This window comes from Electrophorus electricus, chromosome 23, assembly GCF_041902795.1.
Source record: "Electrophorus electricus isolate QZ-2024a chromosome 23, ASM4190279v1, whole genome shotgun sequence".
Lineage (NCBI taxonomy): Eukaryota > Metazoa > Chordata > Actinopteri > Gymnotiformes > Gymnotidae > Electrophorus > Electrophorus electricus.
In genome coordinates, this window is record NC_137519.1 from 4,523,060 (window position 1) to 4,550,924 (window position 27,865).

The 27,865-nt window shown below is 41.8% G+C and overlaps 1 protein-coding gene across 19 annotated transcripts; it reads right to left on the reverse strand.

The window, feature by feature from the left end:
* Positions 1-2,010: 2,010 nt before the first annotated feature.
* Positions 2,011-26,563, reverse strand: impg2b (interphotoreceptor matrix proteoglycan 2b). 19 transcript variants are annotated; one of them, XR_014119623.1, is made up of 21 exons: positions 26,349-26,559; positions 24,726-24,953; positions 22,939-23,105; positions 22,685-22,710; positions 21,737-21,789; positions 19,069-21,173; positions 18,741-18,902; positions 17,975-18,033; positions 17,832-17,852; positions 16,291-16,547; positions 15,690-15,748; positions 13,318-13,594; positions 11,385-13,213; positions 10,564-10,783; positions 9,034-9,244; positions 8,550-8,738; positions 5,698-5,833; positions 4,492-4,571; positions 3,906-3,984; positions 3,276-3,348; positions 2,012-3,050 (listed from the first exon to the last, which is right to left on the reverse strand). XR_014119623.1 is itself a non-coding variant. In XM_081706465.1 (21 exons), the coding sequence occupies exons 1-20, from the start codon at positions 26,425-26,427 to the stop codon at positions 3,328-3,330; spliced, it is 6,258 nt and encodes a 2,085-aa protein (XP_081562591.1). In that variant the 5' UTR covers positions 26,428-26,559; the 3' UTR covers positions 2,012-3,050; positions 3,299-3,327. The 19 variants fall into 19 exon arrangements, 14 of the variants coding, with proteins under 14 accessions (XP_081562597.1, XP_081562591.1, XP_081562596.1 ...); XR_014119624.1 differs by having other exon boundaries at positions 3,268-3,348; XM_081706465.1 differs by having other exon boundaries at positions 3,299-3,348.
* Positions 26,564-27,865: the final 1,302 nt, after the last annotated feature.

The window sequence follows — 27,865 nt, forward strand, 5'->3', positions numbered from 1 at the left end:
CTCTCTCTTTCTCTGGATCATTGGGGGGGATGTCTGCTGCTCGTGAACCTTGGCAGAGGAGAGTGGACGAGATGGGTTACGTGCTCCCAGCTCATGGATTAATGGCTGTGGAGGATGCTGAGTCCTTCAGAGGGACAGGGTGAGAATTCACACACACACACACACACACACACACACACACACACACACACACAAAGATACACACACACATGCAGAGTTGGTCATGGGCTTGCATGCTTTTCTGTAAACCTTTCTGTAAATCTTGTTTTCCAAGCATTTCCATAGCAACCGCCCCATCGATGATCAATGGGGGAATTACCTCTTGGAGAAGTGGATGGTTTTGTCTGTGAGCTCACTGGGGAGGTGGAGTGGGGGTCAACCCCTGATGCAACAGACCCAGGGAAGCTCTGAGCCCACAGGCTCTCTGTGGTTCCAGAACCAGATCACTTCTCTGTGGTTTACAGATAATTGGCTCTGAGACAGACAGACAGACAGATGGAGGGAGGGATGGAGGGAGGGAGGGAGGGAGGAGGAGCAAGTGAGAGGGAGAGATGACCTAACAGCAAATTAACTCTGCAAACCTGCAGTGCAAAAGCTTGGAGTTCAAGTTTAATGCAAATGAACTTTGCTTTCCATCACCAGATTCCGAAAGGCTTAGATTGTATTATGCTAAATCAGACAATCATTCAGCAAGCAATCAATCACAATAGAGCAACAGAACAATAGATAGATAGATAGATAGATAGATAGATAGATAGATAGATAGATAGATAGATAGATAGATAGATAGATAGATAGATAGATAGATAGATAGATAGATAGATAGATAGATAGATAGATAGATAGATAGATAGATAGGAGAACAAAGGAGAGCAAAGGAGAATGAGAGAGACAGGGAGTGAGAGGCAGACAGAATGAGACTGGTGTAGAGAATGTTTCACAGCACGCCTTTGACTGCCTTACTCCTGACCTCTGACCCTAACTGTAAGCCTTATCTCCTCCCTCGCTCAGACAAAACACAGTTGTCACAGATTATTAAACCCTAGCTTTCAAGCGCGTGCACACACACACACATACACACACACACACACAACTAGTCAGAGAGGCAAAGCCATATGTAGTAATCGCATAAAGTGAGTGAAGGAAAAAACTTTTTCCAGTCAAACAACCATTTTCTGTTTCTGACCCAGGAGAATTAGTTACGCATAATCTGCTTTTGTCATTTACTTCGCTGTCGTCACAGGTATGTTCCGGGAATCGACAGCGTGTTTATACGTGCGCGTACATGGTGTGGCCCTGGCCCCACGCTCGACAGTCTGTGCCCATTTAGTTCAGTTTTCAGGACAATAAAGACAGGAATGTTTTTGAAATAACCAACTAGAGTGGTTCCTGTTTTGGGGGGTGGGCGCCTGCACTTCCCATGTTCAACCTTAGCAAACTGAATAAATGGGTTAGAATTAGCTTCTTGAAGTTACACCTATCTTTTAATTACACCCAGTTTCTTGAAACTGGCAGAAGTGCTCCAGGGTTGATCCAGGGATGATCAGGGGTAATCCAGTGGGGGTGGGAAACACTGGCTGAGGCTACATGTGCAATCCAGTTGTGCATACACCTTTGGGCTTAGTGTGGCTCATACCACAACAGATTCATGAGGTAAAAATCAAGCCCTTGAGCTGAGAAAGGAGAAACTACATGGAAGTCAGAATCAAAAGCAGAGTCAGAGTCAGAGTAGAATCAGAAGCAGAGTCAGAACCTCTCATTTATACTGGTTCCCACTCCCCACTATAGACACAATAGAGAGTATTTTAAAAGTGAATAACAGGAACAGCAAACAGCAAAGAAAACAATATAGATTTTTATATATAAAAACCTTGGCTTTATTAGAAAAAGCTCATCATGCTGAACTCTAACTTCAAATAAAATCTGACTATATATATATATATATATATATATATATATATATATATATATATATATATATATATATATATATAATGTTTTTGATTTGTTCTTATTGTAGATATTATAGAGTGTACAAGGGAACAAAACTAATCTAAAATTTACAAAGAATTCACAAAAAAAAATGGTGCACAAAGTAGAAAAACCCCAACTACAGCAATTCATTAAATCAAAATTGCCACTAAAACATTAAAAGACTTTTGAATAAAGGTTTGCCATGATGGAAGTTCTTATGGACACACTGTCTAACTCTGTACAGGTCTGCAACAACAACAGCAATATCAGGAGCAAACGTTTCACATTCACATTAACCAGCCAACCATCACAAAGGAGCCCATGCAAGTGCCCCATATTCAGTTACATAATAACTCATTGTCCTAATTATCCTAAGAGCTTCAGATATGTGTTACACTTCCGAATCACCCCAGCACAGCCGTGCTTCATGTTCTGAATCATGAGATGACGTACCACCAAACTTCACAGCCAAAAGCAGTAACTGACTGACCAGAACACAAGATACTGACACATGGGCAGACCGGGACTAGTCCCCGCAAAGATGGCAGATGCAGGAGCAGAACTGGATTAGGGTCACAACCCAGTGAACGGAGCCTGGATTAAGGGTCCAGTCTAATCTGAGATCTGATTGGTGGAGATGCTGCGGGAGGAGAACTGGCTGACAGGACACACTGACAAACAAATTGACAAACATCCTGATATCACATAGACATCCTGATATCACATAAGCCACGCCCACACCCACTCCCATCTGCCAGATTTTTTTTAAAGAGTGAAGGTAAAAATGGTAATGATCATATAATACCCCCCAGAGTGAGTTAACCCTTTATTTTTCATTTTCACTTGTGTCAATGACCACCCCACCCAAAAATGTAATCAATAACACAACGTGTATTTGTTTTCAACTTCAGTATTCTGCAAAGGTCAATCATGGGAATCCATAGTAACAGAAGGCTTGGTTCCTGCTTGGTTCCCGCTTGGTTCCCTCATGGTTCCCTCATGACTCCCTTGTGGTTCCGCTTGGTTCCGTCATGCAAGCATGAGCCTACATTATGGCAGGATTGACGGCAGACTTTCTGTGGAGCAGGAGATAATTTTCAACACCGAACCAATCTCAGCACCGTTGCAGTGTTTCTGATTCTACAGGAAAAACAGGCGTGCAGCAATAAGATGCGCTTATATCACGAAAACAAATCCATGAGAACACCGATTAGAGTTCCTGAAGTCTAATAACGATACTGCAGTGGTCATGAAATGAATGTTAATAGAAATGACATTTACAGTAACACGTACGCACACACCTGATGAGACAGGACAGTAGTACCTCTTGGTGGTCAGCAGGATCAGGAGCTCTCACGACTGAGGTCCATCGCCCTGCCAATAAAACCCAATGGCTTCTGCATAAGCACAATGCACTTGGATGGCGTCTTTATACACACTGGATACTTGCACAACTTTCTTATAATTCGTGTATGTTTTTGCTACTTTATATAATATATAAATATTCATTGCTCTTACTGCCTACTTACACATACTTCATCATTCTTGTGTTAATTACTAAACAGTTTTGTCTGGAGCTTGGTCAGCTACACCAATACGGCATTTAAATCTGGCTCAAACTGGAGTTTCAGTGAGTCTACATCTGAGCTTCAGCTGAGTCTACGTAACAATTCAGTGAGTCTTCTTCTAATCTTCAGTGAGTCAGCACCTGAGCTTCAGTGAGTCTGTACAATGAATGACTCTATATACTGGCAGAGCAGCGAGTGTATAAACAACTCAACCCTGTCTACCAGTTTTCCCTTCTTTCTTTAATTCAAATCCCAGTTGTGTGTGTGTGTGTGTGTGTGTGTGTGTGTGTGCGTGTGTCTGGCATTCCTGACAGTAACCTTCCCTCATCAATAGCCTTCATACATCAGGCTGTATCTCTTCACCTGTCTGGAACATGATCCACCTGGCTCAGGTAACCTGGCTGCAGAGTGCATGTCTGAATGTGTCTGCCAGCCCTGCGAACTGCACAACACCCAGAGCCCACAAGGAAAACCAATCAGGAGGCGGACAGCTCTATAAAACACTGACAGGCAAAACGTCCCTTCAGATGTAGCATCTACGCTCTACCGCCAACATGGTAGTTTTGTGGAAATAATATGAACGATGTTTCAGTTTTCCCCGCCTCTCATTTGTTGTGCATTTCTGTAAGTCCTACTTGAACTTTGCATTTCATGAACTCGCTAGTCTGGTGTGTCAAAATCAGATTAAGAAGAGTTATAGGCCCCCGGAGGGTGCTAGGTCTGATGGTGCAGCTTAATCCACAGCAGAATCTGACTCCATAATAGCCCACAGATTTTTCGAATAAGGTTTAACCTGTCCCACTGTTTTTTTTTTTTTAATGCAAATTCAAACACAGGCGATGTTTTTGTCAGTGAGGATCCGTCCTCGGCGAGAGAAGGGAGGCCAGAGGAGCTGACCACTCCTGCTCCTCTCTGCCTGACCCGCCCCGCTTATATCACACACACTCACGTCTCCTGCTGCCGCAGAAACCCTGCAAGCCGGTGCTCCTTGGAGCAGAGGTCCGGAGTCCAAAAATGATCCTGGGTTTCCTGAAAGGATACCAGAAAAAGAAAGAGAGGGGGATAGAGAGAGGGACAGAAGGAGCGAGTGAGCAAAAAAAGGTGAGAATATGAAATAACTGAACCCTGGGACTGTGTGTTTTCTCTCTCTCTCTCTCTCTCTCTCTCTCTCTGTCTCTCTCTCTCTCTCTCTCTCTTCCTCTCTCTCTTTCTCTTCTCCACCCCCCTTCACGGATGTCTAGACCAGCCCCGTCACCTCATGCCCCATGGATGTGGTGCGACGTTCTGTCACACAGATAGAAGAACAAGCAGTACATGAAGCATACAGTCAGTGAAAGGCACCAGAGCTCTTAATCAGCGCTTAAGGTGCTTCCTAGTGTGCTGGAAGCCCAGGAGACATGGGAGTTTGTTTTCTATTACGTTTACGCAGCCGGGACACAGTAAATCACAAGGATGTATCATTTATGTGCGCTAGTTTAGCATGTTTAAGAAACTCCTTTCATCTCCCCACAGCCCCACTCCTGAGCAGTTCCCTGCCCTGGGAACTCCTTCTTTCATCGCTGGTGATCAGGGAGTTTAATTGGGAATATTTTTCATTAATGGTCTCAGGGAACAGTGAGCGCGCTGACTGTGCATCCACGACAATGTCACAGTCTCACAACATCTATAAGAGCAACAGGCCTTTTTGAAATTCACATATCATCTAGAGGCCTAACTTCAGTGGCTGCATGCCCATCATACAAACACAGACACTTGCAGACTCACACATATGGACACACTGTTATACACACACCTCATACACATGCTCATGCAGTTATGCACACACCTCACACAAATTCACATAGAGATATACACACACACCTCACACACATACCCACACGGGCTCACACAGACTTTTGCATTCAAATTCAAATGCAATGACTGTCACACATACTTGCATACATTACTATATTTATAGACGTTTTCACTAGCTTTTGATGAGTATTCTGCTTTTGTGGACTTGTCAAGTGCCTCACACATGACTTAGACACACGCTCACGCGCACACGCACACACACACGCGTGCACGCATGCACGCACGCACACACACACACACACACACACACACACCCCTCACTGGCAAGTCTGCTGTTCTCAGCGATATGTCTGTGTCATACCCCATCATTGCTGATGCCACCGGAGGCGTCAAATGACCCACGCCGCTGGTAACGGCCGAAGCCTTGGTTCGCATTGCTCTTATACATGAGGTTGAACTGAGTGGCTCCCTCCAAGGACGGCCCACTGTCTGCGAGTCTGCGGGAGAGAGAGAGTGCTCAGATCTCTGGTTCATCTCTTACTATCTACAGGGCAAATGACGGATACATTACCCTAATAGCCATAACAAAAATAGCAGAAATTACTGGATGTGGGACGTGAAGAAAACTAGACCAGACTGCAGTAATCGAATTAGATGAACTGAACTGAATCTAGGGACCACAGCAGAAAGAAAGACCTCACCGATGACAGCAATCAGGGGGAGATCCTTCTGCTAAGCTATAAAGCTATTATTAAGCTGATTACTGCTGTCTCTTCCACTCCAGAGGCTCAGAGTGAGAGAGAGAGAGAGAGAGAGAGAGAGAGAGAGAGAGAGAGAGAGAGGAAAAGACATGGGGTGGAGGATAGAGAGGGCCAGAGAACAAGAAAAAGAAATCAGGGAGAAAGAACAACAGGGAACAGGATACAAGGTGGAGGAGAATGCTAACCTAAGGAGCAGCTAAGACAAAAAGAAGAAAGAGACAACTGAACAGAGATGGATGGAGAGAGAACGAAGGAAGGTGGAAGGAATGAGAAAGAGAAAGACAGCCACGCAGCGGAAAGACTGAAGTGATTATGCATGACTGATTCCTGCTGCAGTCAGAGGGCTGCTCAGGGAGAAAGACTGGGCCTCTGGGACCATTCTGAGCCAAGGTGATCCACTAAGCAGGGTTCACTCACAGCTCCCCCACCGAGACATTACATCAGCAACCTGCTGGAATCTTTCTGTTTACACCCAAAGACACAGGCAGCTGAGCGCACCCGTGCACATATGCGCCCACACACACAAACACACGTTCTCTCATTTGAACCATTAATGAAGGGGGTCAAATATCCAGTGGAAACAGGAGACTCTCAAACAGAAGCACCGCAAATACGCCACTGCACATCATATGTTAGATGCCAGTGCAAGCAAATAATAATCATGAGCAGACGTTTTTGGATGTCCTTGAATTAGTACTTTCACTATCCATAGATGTTTATGCTTAGTAATGGGAAGCAAGAAAGATTTGCCTTTTAGACTTTTATTTAGACATATTGGGACAGATTTATAAAATTGACAGTAACCGCATTGCACCATGTAAACACATTATTTAATTACTATTCATAAATGCATTGGCACAATAGTCAGTGCACTGGCGACAACTTCCCACCGTGGTAAATTTACCTGTGCCCAAGGTGAAAGCCAGTCAAAGCCGATATGCAAATCGGAGTACATATATTAAAACTGACTAACCCTATTCGTGAGACGCTGAAATCTTCCTGTAACGCATTTTGTAACTTTCACCAAGTAAGGAATACGTGGTTGCACTGAAATGATGACTTCAGTACTTTTAAATCATTGTCAGAGTTGTAACACTGTGTCTGTCCTCAGTCTATATGTGTTACTCGCTCTGTAACGCCAACATTTGCATTTTATGACAAAGTTCGTGGCATCCTGCTCAAGTATGTCATTTTCCTTTCTATGTGGTCCTACTATGGCAGTTGCGACATTTGCTCTGTCCGAATAGAACAAAAATGTGCCTGTTGCATAAATTTGTCAGTTAGCTAAATGGGTGCGTGTGCAAAATTGACTTGCTTGCGTGGCCATCTATTATGAATCATATGTAAACGTGGTGAAAATGTGGTAGGAAAAGTTTTGCCGGGAAACGTGTTGCCAGGGGCTGTTTGCTGTTAACGTCACATTAAATCCCGCGGTGGGTTTTATGAATTTGGCCCATTCTGTATTTGTACCAGCATGTTTCGGGCCGTAACTAAGGATCAGCCAGCAGAGAGCTGCTCGGGCTGTTATATAGAGGCTGTCTGCTGACCAGAAAATAAGCTTCATGTGTCTTTGCCTCTGACAAACTCTGAAAACCATTCAATTTCTCTTGAAAAGGAGGATAAAACCACTTCTACCCGTGAATTAGAAGAGGTCAATAAACATGTAATTTATACACAGCACTGTGTGAAGGAAATAAATAAATTTTAATTAAAATTTTAATACAAATCAACCCCACAGTCATTTAATCCTGAAAGTGTTGTGTAAAATGAATGTTTCTGTGCTCTCTGATATCTGTGCTCTAAGACCCCCCCCCCCCCCCCCCCCCCGCCTCAGCACAGAGCTCACTGAACCACAGCCAAATCACGGAGGAATCCCAAAGAAAAGCTCAGCAATTTTAAACGCAATCAGGCCTGTACTGATATTTTTTAATAAACATGTTTGCTAATCAGGCATGCTTTTGCAGCCAAGTGATCTGCAGGCTCAGACAGATATGGGGGTGGAGTGTGGGATTCTAGTCCTCACAGCCACAGCAGAAAGCTAAACATTTCTCAGCGCTTATTTGCGTCGTGCCCATTGTGCTTGTGTTTACCCAGGATTCACCTGAAGCCCTTACGCTGATATGTGATGTCTAGCATGGGATTCTGGGGCCAAACTTTGCTTCTTTACCAATCAGAATTTCTCTAACTTGCCTGATACACATATGTTTTAAAAGGAGTGATGGTGACCTCAAAATAAAAATAAACCATTTAAACCGTCCTCACAAAAAGTGCATGGAACTTTATCATTTTTCTTTTTAATTGAAAGCCAACATTCCATTCAGGCATGTAATACCTCTGGAGGCTGTGATAAACCTGAAGTTTTAGAAAAGCCTAAAGAGCCTCAGACATTTTTCACACACGTTTTCCTCAAGATACCAGACAGTGTTGAAGCCGCAGGGCTGTATATGCTCACCGGAGAGGGTCCTCCAAGTCATCGTAGTCATACTGACCCCGGAGCATCCAGGCAAGGAAGAAGAAGATTCCGGCCGCAATGAGTAGGAAGATGGCGACAGTGGCTATTGCGATGATGACCACAACAGGTTCAGAAACATACTCCTCACAGCGTTCCCCACGATACCACCAATTCTCCCCCGCACGACACCTTCAGACACAACCACATATACCACATCTTAAAGGACACACACATTTAACTGTGTGCATGTGAAATCTGCATGATAACAAAATAAACACACCCCAACATGCAGTATTAGAGACAAACAACTACACACATCTACACCGCACAAGGTCAAACAATCGCACATAAACATGCTCGCATACATGGCGTGTATTTAGCGGTCCAGTCTTATAAACCTACCAAGCAGATACTCTATCGAGTTGTGGAGGTCAAAGACCAGATATCTAATCTAATGATGTCAGATATCTAATCACCATCTCACCTGCACATGGCACCCTTGTCAGGTATGATGTCACACTTTCCATCATTAAGACAAAAGTGTTCCTGTACGTCACAGACGCTCTGACACGGCAGACCATCCGTGCTGATGTAGCCGGCACTGCACACACACTCTGCTTCCCCTGTCCACTGGTTCACCACGCATCCCGAGAACTCGTTACATGCCTGGAATTTACATGGGTCCGCTCTCTCACCTGCACACACAGTAGGCAGTAGTATTTATAGGGCACTGACAGATTTTATATATATTACACACACACCTACACACACAAAGGTGCCTAACCTATTTAGTTGAGGTGAAAGGAAGAATTTTTTTAGCTGGAGGTTTAAGATCAAAGGCATAAGCATATGTAAATCTTTTGCAGATAATTTCATATTACAGTCCTGCTTTATATACACAATTACATCAGTTAAAGATTTGTTACATATTAAGCCGTTATAAAAAAAGACAATTAATAGAAAATGATAGTATTTAACATTAGCCTCAAATTCAGGTTGTCTGTGCAATAAATAGATTTCTATATCATTACCAGCTTTCAAAAGCATTTTATTAATGTCTATGTTCATGTTCTTAATCTAGCAGTTAAAATGTATCAGCATTTAGCCACTATACCGTGGTGTATTATAAGAACCAGGGATCAGACAGATTAAAATGGGCCTACCTCAACATGGACAAACACATACACACTTCCATACACGCGCACACACACACACACACACACACACACACACACACACACACACACACACACACACACACACACACACACACACACACACACACACACACACACACAAACAGGTGTGTACACACACACAGCTCACTCAGACGGCGTGAGCAGAGCCACACGTCTGGCCTCGGAATTTGCCGTCTTAAGCCCGAGAGTTTGCGTCATCAGATCAGTCAGTTTAAAGGCCGCATGTCTGTTTCCTTTCACCAGATTGAACATACCTAACCTTAATTGCTGTGTCACAGCTCAGCACTGCGACTGGAATCTAATTTAGAGTGGCAAATTGGAAACTGTTTATAATACTGTTAAAAGAAATTGTATTGTTGGACTCATTCTAGAGCACAAGTCAGAAAATGTCAGCATTCTAACAAATCATTATTCTAACAAATACGCCTGCTACAAATCACGTTTTAGCTGCTGTGGAATGTAAAATTATATTCTTAGACTTGCCATGACTCACACTTAGCAAATAGACTACACAGAGAAAAATAAATCTTCCAGAATCCTATTTCTATTACAAACCATGACAAATGAGGTATTATCTTCATAGGATCTGATCATTTACATGTAGTAAGATTGCATGCCAGCAATATATTGAACCTCTGTGCAGATGACACCCAGAGATACCCACCAAAAAATAAGTCTATGAATTTTGTGGAGGTATCTGTGATTAACAAACAATGTGGATGATTTGATTATATGATTTACCACTCATGTTTTTAAGGTGTAAATAAAATACTCCTGTTTTGGCTCCAATTTTAGATCACTGCTATGAGAGTCACCTGACTCAACATCCAGAGAGTACTTGTCTATGGTGAGGTTCAGGGTCTGGTAGGCTGTGTTGCAGAAGTCCTCCAAAATAAGGTAAACTGCAGACGTCACCTCACGGGGAACTGGCTTCCCAAATCTCATCCTGCTGTTAACCACAATGCTGCCATTCCTGAAGTTCAGAATCTCCAGATGCTGGAAGTTGCTAAGATTGGACTGCAAGTATGGGACCAGCTAGAGTGACAAAAGAACACAACAAAGGTATCTATGATGGTTTTACTCATGGTTACCAAATTATGCCAAGATAAGAAAGCATGATTACATTAACACAATAGTAGCAGAGGTAGCAACATTTTATCTTGAACTATGTTGGATAGCATGAACAATCACATACAACCTAATATTCTGCAACAAGTATAGACAAATCCAAACAGTATATGGATAGTGACAGTCAATTTAGCATGACAAAATCCTTAATGAGGTCTTTTTACATTTAAAATACTGCAAGTGCAAGGCTCCTTAAGGTCATTAGCTAAGTCCATGTTGAACAGATGGTACCTAAAAGACCTTAGCAGCTTTACACAAGAAATTATCCACCACCTGTGTCTTTGCATAATTGCATCTAACACTTGGCTAATAGGCTAAGCACTAGGTGACTACGCACTTAGAATATAGGAACAAAATATTGGGGATAGATACTCATTGAAATCAATTAACTGCCAGTGTTTAACTGTCTTTTGTTTTCCAACAAAAGCAAACAAAACACCTGGAGATCATATTTAATTCCCGGGGTATAGCATCATCGATTTAAAATGGTAATGTCATAATATCTTACCAGATTCAAAAAGTGCTGTTCCAGACCTCTGTATTCAGCAGACCGCTTGTTGAACAGATTCTCTGAGAAGAGCATGTTAGTGACTCGAAGACTGAAAAATACCATGAGTGTCCAGCCAGGACTGGCTGGCATGGCAATACCAGCGATGTCTGAGCTTCGATGGAACAGGCCACTTCCATACTCATCATGGCTCAAATCATACTGGTTAATGTCAAAAGAGACATCAAGTTCAGTTATGCTGTGGCTGTCCAGAACGTGAGCCTGCGTTGTGGCGTTATGTTCTATGCTTTCACTGGAAAGAATGAGACTGGGAAGGCTAGGGGTTGATAAGATGCCATCTTCATGTGGAACAATATCTGGGGGGGATCCTGTATCAGTTATATTGTCTGCAAATTGGGAGGTTGATGGGGAGAATGGATTTACATTAGTGGATGCCAGATCCCTCCCAGTACCATCCGGGCTGTTTAGAATGTCTGATGTCACTGTAGATGCCTCAGACAAGTAAACATCCTCCTTATCATGTCCCTCTCGTCCAAGGGGAGTGATAACATTTGTAAACCCAGTTACATCGTCCTCATTCCCAGCTTGAGTCAAAGTCTGCAATGTCAACGTTTTAGGAACAAATAGGGTGGATGGATTAGTGGGTAACATATCTGTTGTTGTGTAGGGTAGAAAAGCATCTTCAGTTGAGTCAAATATTCCTTTAAAGGGAAACAATTTCTCTGGCGAATGAGGGTTTGCTGCTTCAGTGTTTAATTCTTCAGTGTTTAATTCTTCTACTGGCACAGATGCTGCGGTTACTACCACAGTTTCGTCTTTGAACAGATCTTGATCTGAGAATTCTATAGCTGGAGCGTCTGAGACTTTGAGCACTTTATCCATTTCCCTTTCAATAATATCCTTCCCAGCATCAGACATCTCGACCTCTGTCCCAAATCCAATTGGCAACTCTGTCACAAATTCAATGAATAGTTCCTCATTAGCACCAGTATCAGCAGTGGGTTCTTCTTCGGAGGCAACATCATCTCCTTCAGCATCTGGAGCCTCAGATGTCATCTCAGCCACTATGTCTTCTAATTTTGTGCCTGTTGAAGAGGCTTCTGATGTTACCTTCAAAACTATTGGTGTAGTGACACCAGTGGTACCCTTTTCATGCTCATCTTCAGCTTTACTCTCAGTAGTGTCTGGGCTTTCTGGAACTGTTAGTCTACCTGCAATAGGACTCTCAGTGGTGGTGTAGTTCTGCATCAGTGAAGCCGTTGCACCAGATATAGAAGTGAAAAGTTCATTTTCGTAGTAGTCAGTATAAATACCAGGAGCCTCTTGGGTTTGCATTGGCAACTCCACTGTTAGGGTTTCCATAGTCCAGAATACTGGGGCCTTGTCTGTGGTTGTGTACTGAGGGTGAGTGTGAATATCTTGGGTCACAAGAACTCTGTCTAGGAATGGCCCTTCAGTGGTCATTTCTTGGGCACGAATCTCTAACTCCACCTTTCCATCTTCATTTTTCTTTTCAAGGTGTTCTTCAGATGCACTCTTCACCTCTTCCTCTTCCTCTCCTAAGCTTTCAGAAGGCTTTTCTGGAACCCATAGCCAAACATCAGTACCTTGGTTATCACCAGAGAAACCTGATGCAGAGCCTAAGTCTGTCTTGCCAGTGTCCATTGATTTTTCCACTCCCTGAGGTCCCATAGAATGAATTCCTGTCCTGGTACTCTCTGCTTCAATCTCTGCTTCAAACAAAAGAAACTCTTTAACCACAGTAATTGGGGTAGGGCTACTAGTGGTCATTTCTAGGAAGCCTTCTTCTTCAATAGTATTATCGTCTCCTAAAAAAGAGCAAAATTACATGAAGCATAAATAAGTAGATAAATAAATAAACAGAGCTGTATTTCTTGTTACAATGTAAAATGAGTTTATGTAACATGCTTACCATCCATGCTAGAGCTTGGAGCTGTGCTGGTTGTCTCAGAACTGAAGATGGGCTCATTGTCCAGGTTAACAAGTGGCATTTCTGCAGGAGTTGAAGTGGGACTTTCCTCAAGGATGATGATATCATTTACACTAGTTAACTTACTCTTAGGGCCTATCCAGGGGTCATGAGGGTGCACATTCTCAAACAAGAAAGCTTCCGTTTCTATGAAGATATCATTGCTGGTCAGTTCTTGTCCAAGAATATTTTGTGTTTTTTCTACAGCAAGGGTGTCGTCCTAGAAAAAAGAGAAGAATTGTTGTGACTGCAATTTTTTTGGACATGTTTAAATGTTACAAATATTTTCATGCTCCAGGTTTATACATTCTTTGCTCACTGATGTATGGATTGGATTGCAATTATTCATTCTGACATGGGTTTAATGAGAGAAAATAAAATTACAGGAAATATTTTACAGTGCAAGCAGAAAATCCCCCTCAAGACATACTGCTGCTACCTCTCTTTAGAGTAATCGGGATTTGGCAGGCAGTGAAAGTAATGTGTCCGAGAACAGGTATACCCAGGTTAATATGGGGACTAGCAAATTAATCCTGCCAATGTGTCACACTAGATCTATGACGTCACACCAGTGAATGAACACACACACACACACACACACACACACGTACATACCCATACATACATGCAAAAAGACACTGAAGGTGTCAAATATTAAACCGTGGGTTCTGGATGTCTTCGCAGAAATCTCCTGATTACAAGAAAACTATACAACGAACCTTCCGCACATAGATAAAGTTAAAACTTAAGATCGAAATGGAATGGTTAAGGTCTAAATGGAATTAATTTTCTTTAAACTCCTCAGTGATCTACAGTGGAAAGACACCTTTTCCAGAGTCATGGCTGTGGAAAACTTTTACTAGCACCAAAAAAGAAGTACAGATGCACATTATATTAACATTATATTAACAATATTTCTCTTAGCCAGCTATGCCAAACAGAACTTCGTAGCAAGACAAATCCTACTGTAATACCTTACTTCTTCCATAACTCAACATAGTTCCTATCCTGATAGGTCTCAATTTTTCATCTGGAACATGTTAAAGCATGGAAAATAATGACCAGATGTATAACTGTATATGCATTACTGGGATCACTTCCATATTATATATGTCTGTTGACCTATGGCCGCACCATGTAGCATGAGGTGCCTGACCTTATTTATGATCGGAAAAGACAAGCAGGTAATAAGTAGAGTCTTACTGAAGCAAGTCGGCTATGGTCGACAGAGTGGCCGTTAAATGTGGAAAAAAGTCTTTATTGCTTATGGGCCAAGGTTCCTTGATTCAAGCCCTTGCTCCTGCCCAAAGCGCCACTCCAGTCTGCTGTAGCAGACTTTCATTGTTCTTCATTCTGTACGTCAACAGATAATAAACAAAGTGGTGTAGCTTGCCCAAAGGGCAACAGTAAAATTCTGTTTGTCAAACTGGACAGATTTAATATAGAATCGGCTTCAGATGTTCTACCAGTAAATTCCCCATGTGTCAGTGCAGTGCAGGCAAGCCCGCCAATACCTGTGTGTGTGTGTGTGTGTGTGTGTGTGTGTGTGTGTGTGTGTGTGTGTGTGTGTGTGTGTGTGTGTGTGTGTGTGCGTGCGCATCAGAGAGAGAGAGAGAGAGAGAGAGAGAGAGAAAAAAAAAACATGTTCCTAGAGCCAGAACAGTGTGTGGAGGCCAAAACAAGACTGTAAATCAGTTTAATAAGGCTCGTGAAAAAAGTGCCAGTTTTGTCAAACGCAAGAGGGAAAAACAGAGAGAGTAAATTCTGAGATTATTGCTGCATTTGCTTCTCAAATGTGTCTTTCTAATTAATCTCCACTCAGCTAGGAAAGTGGATCACCCACAGCAGTAAATACATGTCACTCCGAGATTAAAAGCAGACTCTTTCTGTATTTCATGGTGATTGAGCTAAACAATTTAAATAACATGGCATGCTTTTAGTTGTGTCTTGAGAATTCTTCTTGGGGAAAATAGACTTGACTATCTTTACAGACTTGTGGCGTTGTCCCATAGCCACGTTCCAGTTGGCTTTAATGATGTACCCTTAAAATCCCAATTTTAGAGCAGGGTAATCTCTCTTATCATGCAGCACTAAAACCTACATATGATCACCATTAGCAGCAATTGTTTTTCATTCAACAATGGTTGGCACGGTGCCAGTTTTCCAGAGGAGCCATTTAAAAGGGTTCTACCTCACAATGGGGGAAGCAGGGCTGAACAGCGAGAGCAATGCGTCTCTGGAGAGGGGGGATTGAGACTGCAGAGGGATGTGCTTTGCCTATACCTAGGTGGTCCTGTCAATGACGACAGACTCACCATCATGTCGCCGGAGTCGCGCAGTCGGTTGGATGGCTTGGAAGACGGCAGCGTCTCCACTGCGGAACCAAACACAGACACAAGTTGGATTGGATTACTTTCACGGAGAGCTGAACATAACTCATACCCGCTGTGCCGTTCTGAAACAAGGTCATGGCAGTGACTATGAGACTACTCAGCTAAACCAGGAGATAAACCCTATACATGCCATATACAGCCAAGTGCTTGAATAGCATGTAGAGTTGAGGCCAAGTATTAGCATTTGGCAATTATGGCAAGACAAAGCTAAACAGCCAAACATCTGCACTGTGTGCAGTTTTGAAATAAGCAGTAGTAAATATATGTTTTATATCCCTTATAATATATCCCTTACTGCTTTAATTAAAAAATAAATAAAAAATACATTAATAAAAACATTAAGATGGCATTTGTTTTTACAAGCCTTAGCATGCATTCGTATCCACTGTGACTCACCAATAGCACATTCTTAAAGGCTCAGTGGGCAGAGTGTGACCCACTAGGACTACACCAATGACCTCTTCAGTCACAGCCATGGCAACTTAGTCCTCACTAAACACATGCATGTTGGAATACTTCTTACCATTTTCCAACTGTAGAGAGCCAGGATCCACATCCAGAGTGGTGTTCCGATTATTCCCAAGGGCCTCCTTGTGCAGTGCCTCAGTAATGTAGTTACGGAGGTCTGTAATGGTGTAGATCACTGTGGGCTCCTCTGGATCTGTGTATGACTTCTCCACCTTGTTGGACTGGAAGGTGATGTAGTCCATGGTCTCGTTGTTAATGTCTGAGCTATCTCCTTTCAGGACAATGGCATAGTGTACCACCACTGCCAGACCTCTGTGGAACAGAAGACAAAGACCACTGGTAAACCCGTTTTACCCTACTGCTAACACTGTAAAAGTCAAAATATTAATCATATAACAAATGGAACTTGTTACCATCTGCTGATTTGGAATTCTGTTACATCTGTCAAAGCTATCTGATTCATTGTATAATTGCTTTAATTACAAGATCTTAACATGTTTTGGATCAGCTTTATAAAATAAATCAAATTGGACCAACATGGAACTCATGTGAACACTTGAAGCTACAACTGGAGGATGCCAAGACTACTGCACAGCTTGTTTAAATATTTCCATATTTGGCACACAGTAAATTTTAATTATCAAAACAATGTTCCATCGTCTGGGACAACTATCACACACAATTAGGCCTACCATACCAGACCCGATGGCTTGGAAGAGTTTTTAAAAAATGCCCATGGAACAAACACTGAGTAAGGATTTCTTTTATTTCTATTTAGCCTCATATTTTTCTCTGAGTGTGAAAAAACCTGGTGAGTTTATGGCCAGATCAATTTTCTCATGACGGGCATAATCCCCTTCAGGTCCCACATTTTTGGTGCTGCATCAATGGCATGCAAACGCCACATCACTCAGGTGCTTTAGTGGTCTCACAGAGCTCGCAAAGTGCAGTTATCCATGAGGACTTTTTCCAAGAACTGAGAGGAATCCGATGCCGACAACAGTTAACAGCAGAGAAAATTGAGCAAGCCATAAAGCAGAGGATTTAATCCCGTCACGCTTGGCTACTGGGCGGACACTCAGCAAACTGAATCATCCCACCTCAGCACCCAAGCCAAGGTGCTAAAAAAAAAAGGTTTTAAAAACCATTAGGGAGCAGTTAAAACAAAGTCTATTTGTAAGCACACATAAGGTGGGTGGGTGTGTGGAGTGTGCGGGGTATGTGGGATGCATGGGGCATGCAATTGCCTGAACAGAAGTAGCCAAATCTTGCTCACACACATGCAAAACTACACCTCTCCCACAAACAGATGAAAAATTGCACCCATAGTTAAACCTCTCCCACAGACCACACCCCCTAGACTCCTTCAGCAGTTGTCCATCACACACTGCTGCCAGATGATGGATTTATCATCCTCTCAGGTAATTTTGCCCAGGTAGTAGTGCTGCTGGTTCGATATTCGGCCAGTCATCATAGAGTCTGCATTTAGTACTTGTGAATTGTGAGAATTAAATACTTATATTTAAATGTAGGCTACAACTGTTCGATGTGTATGTAGGTCAGAGTGTGTGTTCAGATGGAAAATAAGATACTCACCCTTCAATGTCTTTTTGTGGCCTTGTTAATTTTTCCAGAAAACAAAATGGAGAACAATGGACATAGCATTATAACTGATATCCACTCTTTTCTGGAACCATGCAGAGTGTTGAATTATCAAAGTTATTGCTATCTGCCCCTACCTGAATTCATGTACAAAAACACTCTTGAACCCTGGAAGTTTTATAAAGGCATCTTGGATCTTTAGAGAGAGAGAGAAAGGTGATGTAACATGGATATTAAGACATTTCCAAAGGCCAGGACTCTTTAATTGATGAAATCCTGAGAAATAAGGATACATCTGGGGATTAGCATTGTCTTTCCTAGCACAATCTGACAATTTTCCAAAGCTGTAAGTTCCCTAAAATCATAAAGTTAATTTATGGTAACCTTGGCATTTTGCATACAGGTTTTCCCATAAGGACAGTTCTGTTTTTACCACCTTATTATAAAACATGTAAGTGGCATTTTCCTCAATGTTACTTACCAGGCAAAGAAAACAATCCAAAAGTTACATCCAGCCAAAATATATTTTGGTAAGGCTTTTGTAAGGTGGCCATAATACAGCAAGGAAAAATAAACAGTGGTTGGAGGGATTGAGGTGGATATGAATGTCACATGGAGAGGTGAAAGGCATGGTGTGGAGAAAAAGGTGGAGAATGTGTGGTCAGTCACTGGACATCTTTAATGTTTCCAGAATAATGTTGCTGAATTCTGGTATTAGATCAAGCGTGTCAATTAGTAAATCAATTAAACATTTCCAGATGTTAGTGCAATCTATTCTATTATGCTAATCAGGGAAATGAGCATTAGCATTTACCATCAAAGTGGTTAAATCATGGGTTTGGTTATAGGAGATGTGTTCAGTTTTGAGTTGAGGACATATTCTAATTTGAGCTCTGTACCCACCTTTTTGATGAACTGTTCAGACAGATGTTGGTAGTAAAAGCTCGACGGATCTCTCAGAGCATTATCATAAATCTCCCCTTTTAGTTTAATGCTCAGTTGCACCATATGATCAACCGCTGGTCGCACGGGCTGCTGCATAACATCACTAATTGCACTGACAATCTAGACAGTTTAGAAATGGATGTTTTCATGTTAACAAATGGACCTGAAAAGTGACTCTTTATGTATCTAGAAAAAAAGAGCAAACTATTTAATTTACTTTGAAGTAATTATAGTCAGTAATTATATTAGGCATTACATATATACGCATTCAATAGTGACTGCTAACCATGTTATTGTCAAGAATGTTGTTAGAGATCTCCTGTGTGAAAGTTTGTAGAGGGGTTGAGAGGGCGTTTCTTTCATTTTGGCCCACTGTAATTCCCTCGACTTTGACTAATGATGTAGGTGTGTCATCCTCTTCTACCTCAGGTGATCCTATTGGAGCACCTGTTGATGTGCTCATGTGCACAGGTGTCTCAGGTTCTTCAGACATGCCCTCAACCAATGCAGTCCCAGTTGAGTCATTTCCTGCATTGACCTCAGGAACTTTCTCTTTCCCAGCCATTTCAGGATCACAAGAAGTAGATTCAGGTAGCACTTCAATAAATCCAGGTACATGTGTTACTGCAGGTATGCCTTCCTCAACTGCAGCTGTATATAAAGTTGTCACCTCAATGACCTCAGTAATATTTGCTATGACCTCATCTACAGCAACTTCAGGTGTGTCCTTGTGTACATCAACTACAGGGGTGTGGTTCTTCGCCATGGTTTCAGATAAGTGAGAAACTGTGTTATCTAGAACCTCAAGTGCGCCTGTAACTTCAGGAATGTCTGCATCTACAGCAAGTTGAGGAATGTCTTCAAGCTTTTTAATATCAGCCATGTCCAATGTTGTATCATTACAAATCTCAGGTACTTCTGTAAGTTCAGAAATGTCTACATGTATAGTACATGGAGGGTTATCTTGCACCTCCACAGTTTCTGGTTTCTTCTTCTCAGCTGTAGCTTTAGGCAGTTTCTCTTCAGGTATCTCCTCTCCAGTATCAGACACAGTCTCCATGCTACCCGCCCAAGACTTGTGATCTCCAGTATTAGCTCTAAGCTCAGATGTGACATCTTCAACATCAGGTGTGTACAATGTGTCATTTTCCACATGAGCATCATGTATCACTACAGATGTGACCTCAACAGTAAGGGTAGGTATGACTGCAAATGTGACATCTTCGACACCAGTGTCAGTTATGACTGCTAGTGTGACATCCTCAACAGTAGAATCTTGTATAGTCTCAAGTGTGCTCTCATCATCAGTGTACTCTGGTGTGATGTCAGATTTTTCAACGGTATCATTATGTGTGACTTCAAGTTTTATTTCTGTAGGAACTTTAGGTGGCTCCTCATGGACTGCAGCTTCTACAGTCTTAACAGGTCTTGCTTCCTCAACATCCTCCATCGTACCCTGTTCTTCAATCGCTTTAGATGCATTATCCGTTATATACACAGGTGTGTGTTCACGAATCAAAATATCAAATGAATCCTTAACAGTCTCCACAGGTAAATCTCCTGCAGAAGCAGGACCAGAAACGTTGGCAGCTACCTCTGTAATAGCATCAGGTATGATTGTAGTGAATTCAGGTTTGTCCTCCCCTGTCTCCTGATCAGCAGTTCCAGAAAACAGGTCCTCAATAACTAACTCAGGTTGAACCTCATCATCTCCAGATGTAACATCTCTCCAGGATGCATCATCACTACCTGTTTCAGGAGGTTTATCTACCGATATATCAAGTAAGTCATCGGGTCTTGCAGCTATGTGCACAACTGCTTGCTCAACTTCAGTGGGATCAATAAAGTAATCTAGAGTAGGTGAAGGAAAAAGATCTTCAGTAGGTGAAAGAGAAGGCTGCACTGCTACTTGTGTTGGAGACTCAGTGATGACATCAGTTGCTGTAGATAGTCCTTCCTCTGTGTTTACAGTAATCTCATCTAAATCAGATTCCACTGAAGCCTCTACAGGGAGTTTCAAAGTAATTTCTGAAGAAACTACATCCTCAAAGGCAACTGCTGACATTTTACTGGCACTTTCTTTGTTAATGTTCTGGACCAAATGCAGTTCAGTCCATGGTCTTATCTGCTCAGTTGCCTGCCCAACCACTTCTGCCAGAGAATCAGGAATGATCTCCTGTGAGCCCTGGAAGGTCAAGGTAGAGTCAGGCTTAGTGGTGACCTCTAAAGCAGCATCCAGCCCTGTGGCTGTGATTAACTGTGCCGTACTCCATGCTGCTGTAGTTGCAGTGTTTACTGGAGGGACTCTAGTCTGTTCTGAAGTGACTAGTGAGGAATCTCCCCCCGCATCTGTTTCTGGGGTTTTTGTTTGTGGAGAAGTTATGCTTTCAACTTTGAAGAGAGAGAGAAAGAAAGAGAGATTAGCGATGATGGTCCACCTGATTACCTTTTTAGCACTGTGAGATTTTGAAGTAGATGTACAGTTCTCCTAAAACATTGCAGGAGACATCAATAAATGTACCAGTTTTTTTGTATTCAGACTGTGGACACAAATTATTTTAAAGAACATGTCTACTAAAAAACAAATTAGATACAGTATTTTCCATACTCTAAAACAAAGCCGAAACTAAGATGAGTAACTAAGATTATTAGGAGCTATGAGAGAAGCACATGCCCTGAACCACTGTGCAGGTTTCGTTAGCCTGATGAACCAAATGATTAACATTAACATGATTGCTATAAAACTATTCAGGAACTTTTAGTGTGACTTCATTCGTTTTTATGCTATCTTTCCTATATTAACTTGCTCTTTCTTTTCATTGTTGCCAATTTTATATGTGAACCGTTCCTTGTTCCTTGATACGTGTATTATAACAGTGTATTGCAGCATTCTGGAGGAGTGCAGTAATATGCACAGGCCAAAAGCACTGCTCGTTGCTAATGAGAAAACAGACCTCTTTCACTAATGGTGATGATATCAACTGGAGAAGCAGCTGTAGTCTTGTGACTGCAGAAGAGAAGAATTCCACCAAAATATTTATAACAGTGCTTAACCAAAAGAAAAGTAAGAAGTAAAAAAGCAATAAGAAAATTTCTTCCACACTGCTGTCATAAGGCTATCCAAATAAAAACACAATAAAAACACAAGAAATGCTATTTATTCCATAGGGTTTAGGGGAAATTGAAACTGTAATAATTGTATAAACTGCAGCACATGTGTAACATTGTTAATGTATAACATTTACAAAGCTGAATATGCTTTTGCTGTAACCACAGGAAGTTTGCAATCCACCCTGTCAGAATTAGTGATAAGTAATTTCACTAGCAAAGGATTAGTTTTTCTCTCCTTACATCTACAGCTACTGTATATTGAAGTTTGAGATGTTTTCCTTACTGGTCCTTTCCTGAAGAGATGGGCTACAGGATTTTCTAGTAGGATTATGGGTTTTGTAGTCTATTGAGATACTCAACAGCAGTACACAGAAACTTGATATAAGATGGTAAAACTACAAAAAAGAAGCCATATAAGAACAATTCACCAGCATGTGCTAACATTGCTAATGTTGCATGAAAAGTAGCGTGGTTGAGTTGGGGTGGGACTATGAAGTGGTGACCGTGGTGATCATGGTGATGGGAGGGTCTACCTACACTCCTGCTGCAGGGGGTGGGCTCACTGGTGTCACACAAGACATAGGAATACAGTGACTCGGATAGAGTGGAAGGTGGTCTGAGTGTGTGTATGTGTGTATGTGTGTGTGTGTGTGTGTGTGTGTGTGTGTGTGTGTGTGTGTGTATGTGTGTGTGTGTGTGTGTGTGTGCGTGTGTGTGTGTGTGGGTATGTATACACATCTTTGTGTTTGAGAGAGAGTAATGTATATGTGACTGAAAACATAACAACTCACCTTGTTATTATTGCAATTTGCACTTTCTGAAATGAAAAAGAAAAGCAAGTCTTCAGCCTGATGTAGCCACATTTTACAAAAACAAACATGTTTTTTTTTGTCATGATCACTCATGACGATGCATTTGTTGTTAACAGTAAAGGAAACCATTAGCAATATACTAATTATTCACTATATGCTGGTTTTTTAGCATTTTGGGGCAAGTATTGAAGAGTACTGGGGAAAGACAGTGAAGCTCAGTTGAGTCCACCTACACTGTTGAGGTGGGTGAGGTGCTCGTCCGATTGGCTGAAAGTCCTGCCGATGTCACGGATTGCAATGCTGCCATCCTGGCACCTGGTCACCCATAGCTGGTACTCATCTCTCTCAGGCAGCCTGTCCCTGAAGATCTTAAATGCCTCCCACACAGACTCTTGGCACACTGAGGAACACACACGCACACACACACACACACACACACACACACACACACACACACACACACACACACACACATACACACACCTCTCTGCTCAATTACAATGCCAAAAACGTCAACATCAGGTTTGTTTAAGAGCCATTAATCATTTTCTATGTGATTTCAAGTTGTTAGTTCATAAACATCTGAAAGAAATTGGAGTCTGTAAATCTTAGTGTATCAGTTCACACAGCCTGATCAGTAGTGGGCCATGGTAGTTTTCAGGCTGGGCTGGTGCTTTATGTAAACAGGCTGTTTGATGGACAGGAGAGGGTCATTACTCAAACCAAAACATCAGCACAGAAAACCTCACCACCTCCCTTATGATGGATCACCATTTCAGGGGGAAAAATAATAATGATGAAAGCAACAAGCAACATAATGGAAACATTTTACTAATCTACTCACCCCCACCCACCCCCCTCACCCCAACACACACACACACCCACACCCACAAGTAAGCTATTCCAAACATGTTCACAGTTCCTTCCATTTTTCCAGTTTTATGAAACCCACTCGCTATTTAGACGTATGTGACTCCGCATGCTTAGACAGTGTAACTCGCATGTGGAAAAATAAACAGGACGTGATCAGAGCACTTATCCCTTTTGAGACATTTGAGTCGGGTTGTTTGAAAGCCTACTGAACCAGAGGGGCAGCAGGGCTCTGAGCTGAACTGGGTGGGGGGGCTCACTTTTTATTTGCAGGCAAAGAAGCCTCATCAATGTCTATAGTGTGCACAGACAGTCTAAGAGCTGATAGATAGATAGATAGATAGATAGATAGATAGATAGATAGATAGATAGATAGATAGATAGATAGATAGATAGATAGATAGATAGATAGATAGATAGATAGATAGATAGATAGATAGATAGATAGATAGATAGATAGGGAAAGAGGAGAAAAGCATGAGAGATGTGGGGTACAATTTACTGCAGACAGGCTGAACTCTGTACATAATCACATGGTTGTGATTGCACACAGAATCACTTCACATCAAAAGCTATTAAAAAGAGACACTATATCTCTTCAAAATCAACACTGCAATAAGATGGGGCTAGTGGGGCAACTTCCCCAACTCAGTGTAAACTCAACCAAAAGTGCTCATTCTTTAATCTTCTTATACCAAACTTATAGCCACAGTAGTTACATTGGACTGTGGTACTCAGATTTGTTGGGCTGTAACATTGCTGTCATAATTGTAGAGCACATTGTTATAGACTAATCCTGTTAGTTGTAGACACACTAAGAGTGAAATGATCAACCTCACTGAGTTTATTATAATGGTGGAGCTTTACAGTTAAACGAAGCACATGGCCTGACAATTCCATTTGCAGGTTCTCAAAAGTCTCTTTAGAGTGGTTTGCATTGTGTCCATTGTTTGTTTTCTATTGCAGGTCTCTGTGGAATATAACATGGAATAAAGAAGCCACCTCAGCTGCCAAACAGATTTTGAAGGTAGCCCAGGCCATGCCCTGCCTACAGAATCCGAACGACTATTTAAATGAGAATTATATCCCACTTTTCCCCAGAAAACCTCTGGAATTGCTTTGAATGGCCAACACCAGTTTCAGAGCTCACCTCGCAGGTGAAAGTAGTCCAGGTGACTCTGTAGAGCATGCTTCACAGTCTTTTGGGAGCAGCGTTTTATTCTGGTTGGGAAGAGTATGCGTCGTTTTCGTCTAGTGAGTGCATCTCCCAACTCTTCAGAGCCGGAACCAGGCCTGGGGGGTCCTGGCTCACTCACTGTAAGATTCCCTGCTGTCTGCAGGTGCCACCTCACTAGCTTGGAGTCTACTGGGGAAGAGCCTGTAACACACAGCCATTCATCGCTCATTTTAGAAGTATAACGTTTAGTATATTTTGTATCTTTGTAGCTGTTCCCAGGACTGCACTCTTCTGGAAAGAGATCCGTTGGAGCTATTCTCCCAGTTTGTAGGTGATAACCCATAGTGCTCCAACTACTACTGCAACCACCACTGAAGAAAAAAAATAATAATAAAAAAAAATATATATATATATATATAACAGAAGAAAGTTAAATCAAATCAATATTTGGTGTGATCACCCTTTGCTTTTAAAACAGCATGAATTATTTTAGATACATTGGCATGTAGTTCTTGAATGTATTCAGCTAAGTTGTTCCAAGCCTCTTGGAGAACTTGCCACAGTTCTTCTGAAGTCTTTGGATGTCTACCTTGCTTCTCTCTCTGCATGTAATCTCACACTGACTCAGTGATGTTGAAATCAGTCATCTGCTATTGGACTCCTTGTTCTTCTTTTTGCTGGAGAGCTCTTTAGGACCTTTGCCATGTGTGCAGTGTCATTGTCACGCTCGAGAATGAATCTGGGACCAATAAGACAGATGATAGATGATAATACCGGCATACCTCTCCGCAGTGAGGGGGCATTCATTTTGACCAAATCACCAGCTTTTTTGACTCATCAGTCCAGAGCATCTACTGCCGTTGTACTGTACACCAATCCTTGTGAGTTACTTGGCTTTGTTTCTCTCTCTGGGCTATGGCTTTTTACTAACAACTCTTCCATGAAGATCACTTTTGACAAGACTTCTCCAGACTGTAGATGGGTGTACCAGGATCCCAGTAACCTTTGCTAGTTCTGTCAGTGGTGATGGAGATATGATTTTGAAGAGAAGTAATGCTGAGGTATTTCAAATTTTCAATATTCGGGTTCCATGGCCGACCACTTGTCTTCTTGTCTTCGACTTTGCAGTTGTCTCAAACTTTTTTTTGTACTTCTGCAACAGCACTTTGGCAGCATATGTGGAAACAGCTGTGTGCCGTGAAACTTCTGCTTGGGAGAGGCCTTGCTCATGTCCTGCAGGGTGATTGCCTCATGTCTTGCACCATGGTGTATTATATTTAGCTTAAACTGCTACAACCTACCACAGTCTTGCCTTTTTAGCCAGCTTTATTACCTCCACACAGCTGCTTCTGCTCAGTTAATTGGGATACATCAATATTCATATTCATTGATGATTAGCATGTGGTTGTTATATTTGTTTCATCATGCATTGAGCTATATGCTCACAAAGACCTGTGTTATTTTTTTTCTGGAAAGTGGTCTATTACTGTCTATGTTACTTTCTAGAACATAGAATCCATCATACCCATCACATCACAAAATAGAACCCATCATATCCACTGCATCACATGGAGAACATCACATTTAATTACATACCTGTGTCTATACAGAGGTGTCCCATCCAAATTAAAACAACCAGCACCCACCAAATATGCTTCCATTGTAAGCCTAGCATTGAAGCTTCCTAACCCTAACCTCTTTTACAAAACTTGATATGCCAACTTCGTATCAGTAAATCTTAAACAGTTGCATCTCCAGAAAGACTTGCCGAAGTGCTTCACTTGCTGTACAGTATTAAATAGCCTGGATTATTTCTGCTCCCAGAAATGTGATGACGTTGGCCTGAGCTAAAGTGTCTGAGCACTGCTTAGCAGAAGGTCCTTTGGGGAGGGTTTTTTTTTCCAGAGCACAATAATCCTATTTGTCAAGACCTCTTATCAAAGCAGGCCCAGGAGTCCCCGGGTGTGCTGCAGGGTTCACTTGTGGGCCTCACCAAGCTGCTGCAGAAGTCGGGACTCTCGACTGAGGCAACTTGTCTCCCTGTGGTCTTGAAAGTCAGATCTGTACTTCCACTATGGAAACAATTGCATGCAAATATGTCTGCAATGCTCGTCGAGCAAATGATGTAATTGAGAAAGGCAGGTAACTTGGGCTGTTTATTTGTCAATTTGGGATGTATATACATACTAACCTGGTGTTATTGATGCCAATTACATTATACTATTACCTTAAGTAAGTTGTTCAGTACCTTTTTCAATTACAGTCAGACTGATAACCATACAGTACTCTGTATGTGTGGGAGCAGGTATTCATGTACTCAAGTGGATTGATTCATTAATGATAATCTGGTTTTCATACTTAATAGCCAAAGTGGAAACCACAGGCTTGGCTCAGTAAATGCTGTGCGATTGTGGTATTGTTGAAGAATGACATTTGATAGGCTTCACTGGGAGCACCTGATTGTGCCAGTGTATGGCTACCACAAGTTCTATGTACATGTTTTCATGAGTTGGGCCAAGTTAACAAAGCCAGGGAAGCTTTCCCAGACATGATTTAAGCCTAGTCCTAGACTAAATTTCAGTGCCAATGGTGAATCACCAGTGGAAATTCTATTTTAGAGTGCTTTTAGGTTTAATTTGGGTGTGGGAAACTGGCTCTTGGTGTCAGCCCACTGGCTGTCAGTTCTGTGAGCCATACATTATGTGCAAAGAGCATTTCTGTAGCTGTTCCCAGGATTGCACTCTTCTGAGAGAGATCCAGCTACTTTCCCAGTTTGTGGATGATAGCCCATAGTGCTCCAACTACTGGAATCACCGTTGCATATATATATATATATATATATATATATATATATATATATATATATATATATATATATATATATATATATATAATAAAGGTCCATCAGCAGCAGTACAAGCCAAGTGCAAAGTGCTTTTGAAGTTTTGGGAGGACAAACCAAATAACATGAAGGACCTCTGTCTGAAACATCTTTTACTACAGTACACTGCAGCTACTCACCTGGAATCTTCACACATATACGCAGTACTGTACAAATGTTTGAGCCATTGTCAAAAGTAATAACCTGCAGTTTCTTTTTTATCAACAAACGT